We start from the raw sequence: 13,537 nt of genomic DNA, 5'->3' as shown, positions 1-13,537 counted from the left end.
CAAAGGATTCAAGAACAAAGATTTTACAAAGAGGTAGATTTCCTAGAAGTGTCATTATTTATGTGTCCCAATCTCTTTTTACACTCAAAATACTAAATGTTTCTAGTTTCCATCTTATGGGAACATCCTAATATACCGGTACTTTCCAAAATACTTTAAGGTCCTTGGACAGAGGCCATTGTAATGACACTGTACTAAGTATTTGATAAAGGGCTTATATACGAAAGGAGTTGTGTAGTACAAGCATAAATTACTGCTATATTGATATCATGTCACAGTGAAGTACTCTGAAGCCTCTTGAATATAAAAGAATATTTCTACATTTGGTTCTAGCAAACACTATTGTGCTATTCTGAAATCCACAGCACAGAAATTATAAGACATCCGCTCATAAACAGAAAGCAAATCACTATTCAGCATTTCCTGCTCTGTTTCCTGCCAATTTCAGATAATTAAAACTTTTTTTAAGCCTTTTATTCTATTCTGCTTTAATTCTGCTTCTTCCACCAAAAATGAAAGATTTAGAAATTAAAACTGTGCATATCATAGTAACAACAAATCTTTGCCTTTTTCCCCTCTTATCCTATGATACTGACTTTTCTTCATTATTGCAGACCTCAGGATATCGTTGTGTTTATAATTGGAGGAGCCACCTATGAAGAGGCTCTAACAGTTTATAACCTGAACCGTACCACTCCTGGAGTGAGGATTGTCCTGGGAGGAACCACAGTGCATAACACAAAAAGGTAAGGGAGAACATTCCATCCTACAACTCTGTTCCCCTTCCTAGAGAATAAAACTTAAATTCCTTTTATGTAGGAAAGGTAAGGTCAATGTTGAGTAAACTGCTCTAGACCAAGATGCAACAGTTCATAGAGCAATTTAGCAATTTAGACTTGGTGTGAAATGAAGGATCTATACTCCCATTAGGTTCATAAATCACTTAATTAGTTCAAGGGACCTAGAGTATAAGGACTAGCCTGTACTGTTAACACTTTATATTTCTTATGTTCAAAAAAGGAGAAATCTAATAGCCACAGACTGGTACTTTGAAAATACTAAAGCATAATCATATTGAATTCCATGAGTTTTTCTATTTTGTTTATTAATTACATTTATTCAATAAGTAGTAAGAAGAATACAAAGATAAATAAGATACAGATCCTACTTCAAGGAAGTCATTGTCTGTTAGGAAAGATAGAACATGAAAAAAATAACAAAGTAAGTGCCTGGAGAGACAGACTAAAGAGCCATGGCTTCTCAGTGTGACTAAGAAAAATTAGCAAATATTTCATGGAGAAGATAGTGCATAAGCTGAGCCATGGGTAGAAAATGGACACGAAGAGGAAGAATACATTCTAGGCAGAGTTAACCACATGAACAAGTTACAGAAGCTGTAGGCAACATGCATAGGAAAAGAAGAGCAAATAGTCAACCAGCTGGAATGTGCACAATAAGTGAAAACGTTGACTGAATGCTATAATTGTGAAAGGCCTTGAATTCCAGGCTGAGAATGAAAATGAAGAATCATTGAAAGTATTTAAGCAATAGAAATTACAAGAGAGTCACAGTATTTTAGGAAGATTAATTTGGAAACTAAGGGTAGGAGAGGCACCTGGGTGGCTCAGCCAAGTAAGTATCCGACTCTTGATTTTGGCTCAGGTCATGATCTCACAGGTTTTGAAATCAAGCCCTACCTTGGGCTCATGCTAACAGGGCAGAGCCTACTTGGGATTCTCTCTACTGTCTCTCTGCCCCTCCTCCCTCTTGTGTACGCTCTCTCACTCTCTCTCTTAAATAAATAAACTTTAAAAAACAAAAAACTAAGAGTAGGAAAGATAGGAGGAGATGGAGAACCGTGGTATGATAGTTGAATTTAATGATGGGGCACTGAGAGATCTGTCCATGCTGAGCCAGGAACACATGGAATACATCAGGAGTCATTTAGAGGTGTTTGTGTTCTTTTTTGTTTGTATTGCTGTTTGGCCTTTTAACATAACTTTTCCCCTTTATCATGGAAGTAATATGTATTTATTCTGAAATTCTTTTCATTCAGAAAATATAAAGAGAAAAAAAAGCTTCCATAATCTAACCATTGTTACACCTTGATCTTTCCAGCATGCTTTTTTTTTTTGTGAATTAAGTTTATTTATTTATTCTAAGAGAGAGAGAGAGAGAGAGAGAGAGAGAGAGAGAGAGAGAGAGAGAAAGCATGAGTGGGGGAAGGGCAGGCAGAGGGAAAGAATCCCAATGCAGGGCTTAAACTCACAAGATCATAACCTGAGCTGAAACCAAGAGTCGGATGCTTAACCAACTGAGTCACTCTGGTGAGATCTTTTTTTTTCTGAGCCTGATTTATGTGAGTGTATCAGCAGAAAGGGATATCTTATACATTCTGTTTTATGACCTGAATTTTGTAGTCTATGATGTATACATCTTTTAGTGTTAAGTATATAATCATTCATTCATTAAACAAATATTAATTGAAAGATAAGATTACCAGAGTTTGAATCCTGACTTTCCCTCTTACTGTTTAGGCAAATTACTTAACTGCTTTGTCAGTTTTCTAGAGCTTACTGGCCATTTATATAGCTCTTTTTGAATTGCTAGTTCATATTTTTTTTTAAGTTTATTTATTTATTGAGAGAGAGAGAGAGAGAGAGCACATACAAGTGTGCACACACAGGTGTGGGGGGTGGGGGGAGGCAGAGAGAGTAGGAGAGAGAATCCCAAACTGTCTTCTCGCTATCAGTGCGGAGTCCAACGTGGGGCTCAAACTCATGAACTGTGTGATCATGACCTAAGCTGAAACCAAGAGTCAGATGCTTAACTGACTGAGCCACCCAGGCACTCCTTTTTTTTTTTTTTTAAGTTTATTTACTTGCCCAGTTCATATTCTTTGCCCATTTTACAATTTGGTTATTTTTTGCCAATGATTTTTATTAATTATATCTGTATAATTAAGGATATTGACCATTTGTTACATATTTTAGCAAATCTTTTTTCTTGTTTGATGATCCGTTTGATAGTATTCACAGTATTTTGTATAAAATTTTTTATTATTTTTTTTTTAATTTTTTTTCAACGTTTTTATTTATTTTTGGGACAGAGAGAGACAGAGCATGAACGGGGGAGGGGCAGAGAGAGAGGGAGACACAGAATCAGAAACAGGCTCCAGGCTCTAAGCCATCAGCCCAGAGCCTGACGCGGGGCTCGAACTCACGGACCGCGAGATCATGACCTGGCTGAAGTCGGACGCTTAACCGACTGCGCCACCCAGGCACCCCTATTTTTACTTTTATGTAGTCAAAACTACCAGTGATTTCTGCCTTTGGTGCCGTTCTTAGTTCTTTCCCAGCCAAAATTATGTAAATGCTAACCTCTATTTTTTCCATTTTTAAGACTTGCATTTAAAGTTATAGCTTTATAATCCATCAAAATTTTATTTTGTAGTAAATTGTGCGGTAGTTTCCTTTTATAATTTATAGAAATATATACTTGCATACTTCATTACATACAGAGAAGCGTATGAATGATAAGCAGACAGCTCAATGAAATATGACAAAGTGAATACAACTATGTCACTACTACCCAAACCAAGTCGTAGAATGTTACCAGCATCTCCAGAAGTCTCCCTTATGCCTCACGTCCCCTCCTTGTCACAACTCTCACAAAGTAATCACTATTTTGACTTCTATCACCGCAGATTAGTTTTACCTGCCCTTAAAAGATATTTGTTGAATGAATGAAGAAACAGGTTAAAAGTAATCTATTTCTGCCTTTCTCACAAATAATACAAGGATCTTGGAATGATCAGAAGGATCTCTGATCAGCTTCCTCCCAACTGACAAGCTATCATAGTTAGCATTTTGGTTCCATCTTGTTTTTATAATTATGATTAATTTGGTTAATCATCATCATTATTTTTCAGTTGTCATTATGTATTTGCTTCCCCTGCCCCCCAACACTAGCTTTTTCACTCTGCTCCTTCTTTCTAATCCAATTTTCTTCTTATTAAAAACATCCTTGGGGCACCTGGGTGGCTCAGTGGGTTAAGCATCCGACTCTGGCTCAGGTCATGATCTCACTGCTCTTGGGTTTGAGCCCCGCGTCAGACTCTGTGCTGACAGCTCAGAGCCTGGAGCCTGCTTCAGAGTCTGTCTCCCCTGCTTATGCTCTCTCTCTCTCTCTCTCTCTCTCAAATATAAAATTAAAAACATTTTTAAAAATCCTTTAGTAGTTCTTTTAGCTACTAGTCAGTTTGATTTTTTGTATAAAAATATCTTAGTTTATTAAGCTTAGAAATCCAGGTTGATAATTTACTCTCAGCACTTAAAAGTCAGAAGAAATGGAATATTATTTTTAATTGTTGCTGTTAAGTCTCCTTTCAATATAATTATTTTTTTGGGTTGTAGGCAATATATTCTCTGATTCTTTTAAGATTGTCTTTGATGTTCTTGTTTCAGTATTATGTATCTAAATGTGAATTTATATTTATAGTAGTTGGCATGAAAACTCATGTTTGGCAAAATTATTGGAAAATTTCTAGTCATTATTTCTTTTAACATTGCTGCTTTTCTGTTTCCTCTGTTCCATCCTTCTGGAACTCCTATGAGATATGTTTTGTCTCTTAACCTTTCATTTATATTGTCAATTCATATCTCTCTGTGCTGCAGATCTGTGTAATTTTTCAGATCAGTATTCCATTTCAATAATTCTCTCTTCATCTGTGTCTAATCTGTGTTTATTTTAATTTGTCCATTCAGGTTTTAACTTCAAAGGTTATATTTTTATGTCTATAAGTTCTTTTTGCTTCTTTTTCAAATTTTCTTGATATTTTGTTAATTTCTTCTTCCCTCATGTTTTCAAATTCCTCATTTTTCTTTAATCACATTAATTCTATAACCTAAAATACTTTCTAGTTCCTGAGCAAATAATCTTTTATGTAAAAATAAGAAAGTGGGGCATTTTTACAAAAGCTTTATATTAGAGTCTTCCAACTAGCCAGGTTTGGTATTTCCTCGTCTGACCTAACAGTATGCTAAGCAGTACACTGAATTATGTTTGAGCTAATAGCCTCAGCAATAGAAGGTTCATTAAAATCTTGAACAGGATTGTTTGCTGGCCCTAACCAATGAAACTTTTTAAGAAGGAGGGAGTTACTATGGTAACTACCAACCTGGAAAAAAAATTAATGTTTGCAATACAAAAATGATCCAAAATCAGGTTTTTATCATTTATAAAATGATAAAATCATCAATCAGGTTTTTATCATATATATTTCATAAATATATAACCTCTAGTTAATAGATCGTGAAATTTATCATTATCAGTAAAAAGATAGTGGAATTTGTATTTCAGAGATCAATTATCATAAAGACCTAAATAATCAAAAGCAACTTAGCTTCAGCTTTTAGTGGAAAGGCTCCATTTTCATGATGAACGTGGGCTACCTTGGGTATTGCTAAGCATGTTGCATAAGTCCACATCTCTTAATATATTTTGAAATCTTGGACTCTCAGTAAGTGGAAAGGTTAATATTTTTTTAAATCAGTTTCATAACTGGATATAGTAGGGCTGCTGTGAGCTGGCAATAAAACCTTCATTTGGGGGAGAGTAAGTTTAATAATTTGTTTCTGTAAATTGTGGGGGTTTAATTTTTATGAAGGGGTGTATTATGCAATTCCCTATGTAATATGGGGGTTATTTCTTAAGGAAGAGTCCAAAGAAATAAGTGACACACAGCATTGACCCTAAGAGTTCAACGGCACAGAAGTACTATTTTAAGAGATTGTAGTGATCAGGAAATAGTATACTTTTAGATGTGAGTGATGAATGCCCTCCTTTTATACTTGGAATCATGTAAAATGTGGTATGGGCTACCCCACAAGGCTATGGATTAATAGATGTCTCAATAAACAGGAAAGAAATCATGTCTCATAGCTGGGAGTGTGATGTGCTGATAGAGGAACTACTATCCCTCTAGAGTGGGAAATGCGTATTGCAGGATATTTCTGGGATACAGGTCACTTGATTTCCCTGATCTCTTAAGTAAAACCTTAGATCAATAGAGGTTTATTCTGTAGTCAGATACCACCACTTACTAGTTTATGATTTGGGCCAAGATACTTAATGTAATGGTAAGTAGGTCAAAAATGATCTCCTGCATCCTAGAAAATTACATGTAACCTTATCTCTCATGTAGCAATTTTAATAATCTTCATCCTGGGATACCTTCTATTTCTAAAAGACATCAAGATTTTTTTTAACTTTTTTTTAACATTTATTGCTGAGAGACAGAGAGAGACAGAGCACAAGCAGGGAAGGGGCAGATAGAGAGGGAGACACAGAATCTGAAGCAGCCTCCAGCTCTGAGCTGTCAGTGTGGAGCCTGATGTGGGGCTTGAACCCACAAACCATGAGATCATGACCTGAGCTGAAGTCAGATGCTTAACTGACTGAGCCACCCAGGCACCCCAAGACATTAAGACTTTAAATGGAGATATACATTAGTTGAATCTGAAATTCAACTTGCCATTCAAAGTTATAATTTACGGGTGCCTCTGTGGCTCAGTCAGTTAAGCGTACAACCCTTGATTTTGACCCAGGTTATAATCTCACAGTTCATGAGTTCAAGCCCCGCATTGGGCTCTGTGCTGACACTGCAGAGCCTGCTTGGGATTCTCTCTCTCTCCCTCTCCCTCTGCCTCTCTCTCTCTCTCAAAATAAATAAATAAACTCTGAAACACCAAAGTTTTTTAAAAAAGTTATAATTTAAGTTGCAGTTCCTCAAGTACCTTTTTTTTAATGGAGGTATAATTGATATATAACATTATATTAGCTTCAAGTATACAGCATGTACTTTACAAAATGATCACCACAGTAAGTCTAGTTAACATCCATCAGCATATATAGTTACAAAAAATGCTTTTTGTTGTGATGGGAAACATTTAAGGTTTACTCTCTTCGCAACTTTCAAATATACAATGTAGTATTATTAACTAGAGTTTCCAGACTTTACATTATATCCCCCTGATTTACTTATTTTATAAAATGAGTTTTGCACCTTTCAACTCCCTTCACCCATCTCACCCACCCCTCCACCCACTGCCTCTGGCAACTACCAATCTTTTCTCTGTATCTGTGAGCTTGGTTTTGTTTTATTTTGTTTTGCTTTGTTTAGAGTCTACATATAAGTGAGATCATACAACATTTGTCTTTCTCTGTCTGGTTTATTTCACTTAGCATAATGCCCTCAAGATCCAGCTATATTTTCACAAATGGCAAGTTTCCTTTTTTTTTTATGGCTATTATTTCATTGTATAGATATGCACCACATTCTCTTTATCCATCCGTCTATGGATGGACCCTTAGGTTGTTTTCTTATCTTGGCTATTGAAAATAATTCTGCAGGGTGCCTAGATGGCTCAGTTGGTTAAGCATCTGACTCTTGATTTGGGTTCAGGTCATGATCTCATGGTTCATGAGATCGAGCCCCAAGCCCGGTTCTGTGCTGACAGCATGGAACCTGCTTGGAATTCTCTCTTTCCCTCTCTGTCTCTGCCTGCACACATGCTCTCTCTCTCAAAATAAATCAATATTTTTTTAAAAAAGAAAGTAATTCTCCAACAAACGTGGGGGTGTGTATATCTTTTTGAGCTAGTGTTTTTGTTTTCTTTACATAAATACCCAGAAGTGGAATTGCTGGATCATATGGTAGTTCTAGTTTGAATTTTTTGAGGAACCTCCATATTCTATTCCATAGAGACTACAACAGTTTACATTCCCTCAACAGTACATAAGAATTCCTTTTCGGGGCGCCTGGGTGGCGCAGTCGGTTAAGCGCCTGACTTCAGCCAGGTCAGGATCTCGCGGTCCGTGAGTTCGAGCCCCGCATCGGGCTCTGGGCTGATGGCTCGGAGCCTGGAGCCTGTTTCCAATTCTGTGTCTCCCTCTCTCTCTGCCCCTCCCCCGTTCATGCTCTGTCTCTCTCTGTCCCAAAAATAAAATAAACGTTGAAAAAAAAATTAAAAAAAAAAAAAAAAAAAAAAAAGAATTCCTTTTCTCCACATCCTTGCCAACACTGGTTATTTTTTGCCTTTTTGATAATAGCCATTCTAACAGGTGTGAGGTAATGGCTCATCCTGGTTTTGATTTGCATTTCCCTGATGACTACTGATGTTGAACATCTTTTCATGTACCTGTTGGCCTTCAGTATGACTTCTTTGGAAATATGTTTATTCAAATCCTCTGCCCATTTTTTAATCAAATTATTTTTTTTAATGTTTATTTATTTTTGAGAGAGAGAATGAATGAGTGGGATAGGGGCAGAGAGAGAGGGAGGCACAGAATCCAAAGCAGGCTCAAGGCTCTGGGCTGTCAGCACAGAACCCAACATGGGCTTGAACCCATGAACCATGGATCATGACCTGAGCTGCAGTCAGATTGCTTAACCAATCTGAGTCACCCAGGCACCCCTAATTGAATTGTTTGTTTTTTTCATTGAGTTATATGAGTTCTTTATGAATTTTGGATATTAACCCCTTTTTGGATGTATGATTTGCAAATATTTTCTCAATTCAGTAGGTTTTTCATTTTGTTGATGACTTCCTTTGCTGTATAGAAGCTTTTTTAGTTTGATACAGTCTCACTTGTTTATTTTTTTTTTCTTGCCTTTGCTTTTGGTATCAAATCCAAAAAATTATCATCAAGACCAATGTCAGGGAGCTTACTGCTTATGTTTTCTTATAGGAGTTTTATGGTTTCAGATCTTTTTTTAAATTTTTTTATTTTATTATTTTTTTTTTTAGATAGAGTGCACATGCATGTGTCCATGTGGGCAGGGGAGGAGCAGAAGGAGAGGAGAGAGAATCTTAAGCAGGCTCCACACCCAGCACAGAGCCAAATGCAGGGCTCCATCTCATGACTGAGGCCATGAGATCATGACCTGAGCCAAAATTAAGAGTCGGACACTGGGGCACCTGGGTGGTTCAGTAGGTTAAGTGTCCGACTTCGGCTCAAGTCATGATCTCACAGTTCATGAGTTCAAGTCCCACATTGGGCTCTGTGCTGACATTCAGAGCCTGGAGCCTGTTTTGGATTCTGTGTCTCCCTCTCTCTCTGCCCCTCCCCTGCTCCTGCTCTGTCTTTCTCTGTCTCTCAAAAAATAAATAAATGTTAAAAAAAAAAAAAAAAAAGGGTCGGACACTTAACCAACTGAGCCATCCTGGTGCCCCATGGCTTTAGATCTTATATTCATGTCTTTAATCCATTTTGAGTTTATTTTTGTGTGTGGTATAAGATAGTGGTCTAGTTTCATCCTTTTGCATGTGGCTGTCCAGTTTTCCCAACAGCATTTACTGAAGAGACTATCCTTTCCCCGTTGTATATTCTTGCCTCCTTTGCCATAAATTAATTGGCCATATATGCAAGAGTTTATTTCTGGACTCTCTGGTCTGTTCCATTGATCCATTTGTGTTACTACCATACTATTTTGATTACTATAGCCTTGTAATATATTTTGAAATCAGGGAGCACATTGTCTCCAGCTCTTTTCTTTCCTAAGATTGCTTTGGTTATTCAAGGTCTTTTGTGGTTACAAATTTTTTTATTCTATTTCTATGAAAAATGTCATTGGAGTTTTGATGAGGATTGCATTAAATCTGTAGATTGCTTTGGGTAGTGTAGATATTTTAATGATATTAATTCTTTTAATCCATGAGTATGGAATATCTTTCCGTTTATTTATGTCTTCATTTTCTCTCATCAATGTCTTATAGTTTTCAATGTACAGGTCTTTTCACCTCCTTCCTTAAATTTATTCCTAGGTATTTTATTCTTTTTGATATAACTGTAAATGGGATTGTTTTTTTAATTTCTCTTTCTGATAGTTCATTATTAGTGAATAGATATGCAATAGATTTCTTTTTATTGATTTTGTAACCTACAACTTCACTGAATTATTCTAATATTTTTTTGGTAGAGTCTTTAGGTTTTCTGTAAATAATATCATGTCATCTGCAAAAAGTGACAGTTTTACTTCTGACTTTCCAATTTGAATGCCTTTTTTTTTTTTCTTGCTTAATTGTTCTGGCAGGGATTTCCAATACTATATTGAATAAAAGTGGTGAAAGTGGACATCCTTGTCTTGTTCCTGATCTTAGAGGAAAAGCTTTTCAGCTTTTCGCCGTTAACTGTGATGTTGGGTGTGGGCTTGTCATAGATGACCTTTACTATGTATGTTGAAGTACATTCCCACTGTACCCACTTTGTTAAGAATTTTTATCTAAAATGGATGTTGAATTTTGTCAAATGCTTTTTCTGTATCTAGTGAAGTGATCTGATCATATCATTTTTTATCTTTCATTTTGTTAATGTAGTATATAAGCATCTTCTTTCTTTAAAACAATTCTTTTGTGACAACATTTTTCGATGATTCAAGTACTGGTTACAGTGAAGCAGAGTTCCACAGCCTTCTGTAGTTACAGGGTTTGTTTCTATAGGTCCTGCTCTAAGTGTAATTGTGATCATCTTTGTCTGGGTTTAAACAAGATTTAAATCTTGTTTAAAAGATTAAACAAACTTTTTGTTAAGTTTATCTATTTACTTTGAGAGAGAGAGTGAGAGTCAGGGAAGGACAGAGAAAATGGGAGAGAGAGAATCCCAAGCAGGCTCCACATTCAGTGCAGAGCCCAACACACAAGGCTTTATCCCATGAATGGTGAGATCATGGCCTGAACTGAAATCAAGAGTTGGTTGCTTAACTGACTGAGCCACCCAGGCGCCCTGATTTAAACACCATTTAAAATAGAAGGCGTGTATTTGCTGCTAAGACACCAAGGAATTTTGCAGAAGCTAATTATCTCCTTAGCAACATTCTTAATAAAATTGCCTCCAGATAAAGAGAGGCAGTCAATATTATCTCCTCTCCATAGCCATATGAAGTTTAATATGAATTTTGATTTACTTTCCCTTCTCTTTTTTGTGCATAATGAAATACAAAGAAAAAAAAAGATACTAACCGGTCACAGGGACCTCTTTAAAGGCATAATTTTCATGCTTCTTTGCAGAGAACCTGCCCTAAAAAGGATCTGGGTAGTGGATTTAGCAGAGATCTGAACACACACAGGTGTGCTTTTCCTGAATGGTTAGTCCGTTGTGTCCCTGGGGTCCATGCAGGTTTGCAGTGTATACACTGTGGTCTCCTGTCTCAGTGTTTTCCCTTCTTATGGAATTAATACCCCCCCCCCACCACCACCACTACCAACTTCCTTCTTCATTTGTCTCATTAGTCATACTGACCTAATATACCCTCAATTGCTGGTCGGGGAGTGGGTGGGGGTCAAAATTTCAACTTCTAGGAATTGTGTATGACATGAGTTGTTCCATAGCACAACCGAGATCTTCACCAACATCTGTGTGGAACAGTCAGAAGTCTTACTGCCCTAGTTGAGAGTTCTAGAATTCATAAATAAATATATATTGAACACATGAGAACAGCATAAAGTTCATAGTTCACTCACTCATTCAGCAAATAAATTCAGCTCAGTAAATGAGCATGGGAGATACTTCCGTGAATAACATAAAGATCCTAGCCCTCGTGAAAGTTACATTTTAATGCAGAGGGAGACAGAAATAAACAATAAACTTAATAAGTAAACTTGATAGTAAATCAGGTGACAAATACTATGGGAGAAAAAAAGCAAAGCAAGGTAAAGGGCAATTGGTATTGTATGGGGGCTGTGGGAGGTAAGTTACCCTCCTCAGCATGGTGTCAGAAAAGGCCACATTAAGAGATTTGAGGAAAGACTTGAAGGGGTTGAGGGAGTGAACCAAATAGGTGGAGGGAAGAACATTTCGGGCACAGCAGAGCTAGTGTCCTAAGGCACAGTCATGCAGTGTGTCTGAGGAGACAGGAGAGGCTGAGGAAAGGAGAAGGAAATGTGCTGTCAGAGAGGAATCTGGAACCTGACAGGGGAGGTCTTGTCCACTGTCTCGAGCACTGGTTTGCACTGTAAGTTAGCATTGAAGGGTTTGGGTTTTCTTCACAGTTCTATTGAACTATAACGTATGAACCATACAATTCATCCCTTTAAAGTATACAATTCAATCGTTTGGGTGTATTCACAGATATGTGCAACCATTAGCCACAGTCAACTTTAGAACATTTTCATGACCTTAGAAAGAACCCCTCTCCCCGCCAGGCCTAAGCAACCACTAATCTACTTTCTGTTTCTGTAGATTTCCCTGTTCTGAGCTTTTCATGTAAAGGGAACCATATAATATATATTGCCTTTTGCGACTGGCTTCTTTTACTTAGTATAATGTTTTCCATGTTGTAGCCTATACTGATACTTCCTTCCTTTTTAATGCTGCATACACTACATTGTATGCCTATACTGTATTTTGTTTATCCGTTTGTCAGTGATGAACATTTGAGCTATTTCCACCTTTTGGCTGTTATAAACAGTGCTGCTATAAACATTTAGGTACAAGTTTTTATGTGTTTTGTAGATTTTTAAGCAGAACCGTGACATCTGATATTTTATCAGGATCACCCTGGCTAATATGCTTAAAAGCTAATATGCTCAAGAGAGGTATTATTTCTCTTAAATGTTCAAAATAAACATGTGTTAATAGAAAAATGCAAATTCCTAGGTGTATTTAAATGAACCATACCCATTATTTATTCACCTACAATAGACTGATCTGTTGTTCTTGTGTTTCTAATGCACATGATCCTACCTTGCAAATAAATGAGCATCTTGGTTAGGGATTTGAGCTGGCTTGCCTTATCACTTCACAAGTCAATCAATATTAAAGAGTTCTAGTCCCTGCCGGCCGCAATTGACACTTTAAGTTAGCCGTGTGAGCTGAGAGGCCAAGAACCAGATCCATACGGATGGAATTGTTCTCTCAGTAGAAGAAATCCCTTTGTCTTCTCGGAATTCAGGATAGAAGTGGAGGGGAACGGGGAAGCTACGTAGATGTATTAGCCAAAGTGCTGCCCTTGCCTGAACCCCACTTGAACTTCTGTGAAGAGAGCACGGTAGTCTCCAGTGCTGTCAGTTTACTACTTAAGAATTTTAACAAGGAGGAAGACGTATCCTGCTAGAAGGTGACCCCAGATCAACAATCCCTTTACAGCCAAATTCCCTTTCAATCTGATAATAACGACTACACATAGTAGGTTCTCTGTAATGCTACCGGATTCAGTTAAACCCTCATTAGCTATATGCCTGCAGAATAATTAATGGTCCCATTTTTCAACTATTTTCTAACTATTAAAGACAAATAAAAATAGGCTCCCTCCACCAAGTAGTTCATTCTCATTATAATGAAAAACTCAAGTATTAAAGTAAAAACCTTTCATAACACCACAGTTAGAATTAACCACTGTTAGTATTTTGGCATATTCCCTTTGGTTTTTTCTTTACCTAAAGTTCTTTGAGTTTTGTTTTGTTTTTGACATAATTAGGACCATATTGTCTATACAGTTTTCTACTTGTTTTCTTACTTTTAATTATATTGAGAACAC

At 36.9% G+C, this 13,537-nt stretch overlaps 1 protein-coding gene across 3 annotated transcripts in view; it reads left to right on the top strand.

Annotated features, from left to right (window-relative positions):
• VPS45 (vacuolar protein sorting 45 homolog) overlaps window positions 1-13,537 on the top strand; it is a 67,122-nt gene that overhangs the window by 39,855 nt on the left and 13,730 nt on the right. For 2 of the 3 annotated variants that reach the window (XM_040461226.1, XM_040461228.1), the window contains exon 14: window positions 615-746. In XM_040461226.1, the coding sequence (XP_040317160.1) occupies window positions 615-746 (132 nt within the window). Of the gene's footprint in view, window positions 1-614; window positions 747-11,069; window positions 13,299-13,537 lie in introns of those variants that run through there. The other variant, XM_040461227.1, reaches the window with a different exon arrangement.

This window comes from Herpailurus yagouaroundi, unplaced genomic scaffold (assembly GCF_014898765.1).
Source record: "Herpailurus yagouaroundi ecotype Mexico unplaced genomic scaffold, PumYag 254, whole genome shotgun sequence".
In the NCBI taxonomy this organism is placed as follows: domain Eukaryota; kingdom Metazoa; phylum Chordata; class Mammalia; order Carnivora; family Felidae; genus Herpailurus; species Herpailurus yagouaroundi.
Note: the sequence above shows the minus strand (reverse complement) of the source record. Positions and strands in the feature narration are given on the sequence as shown.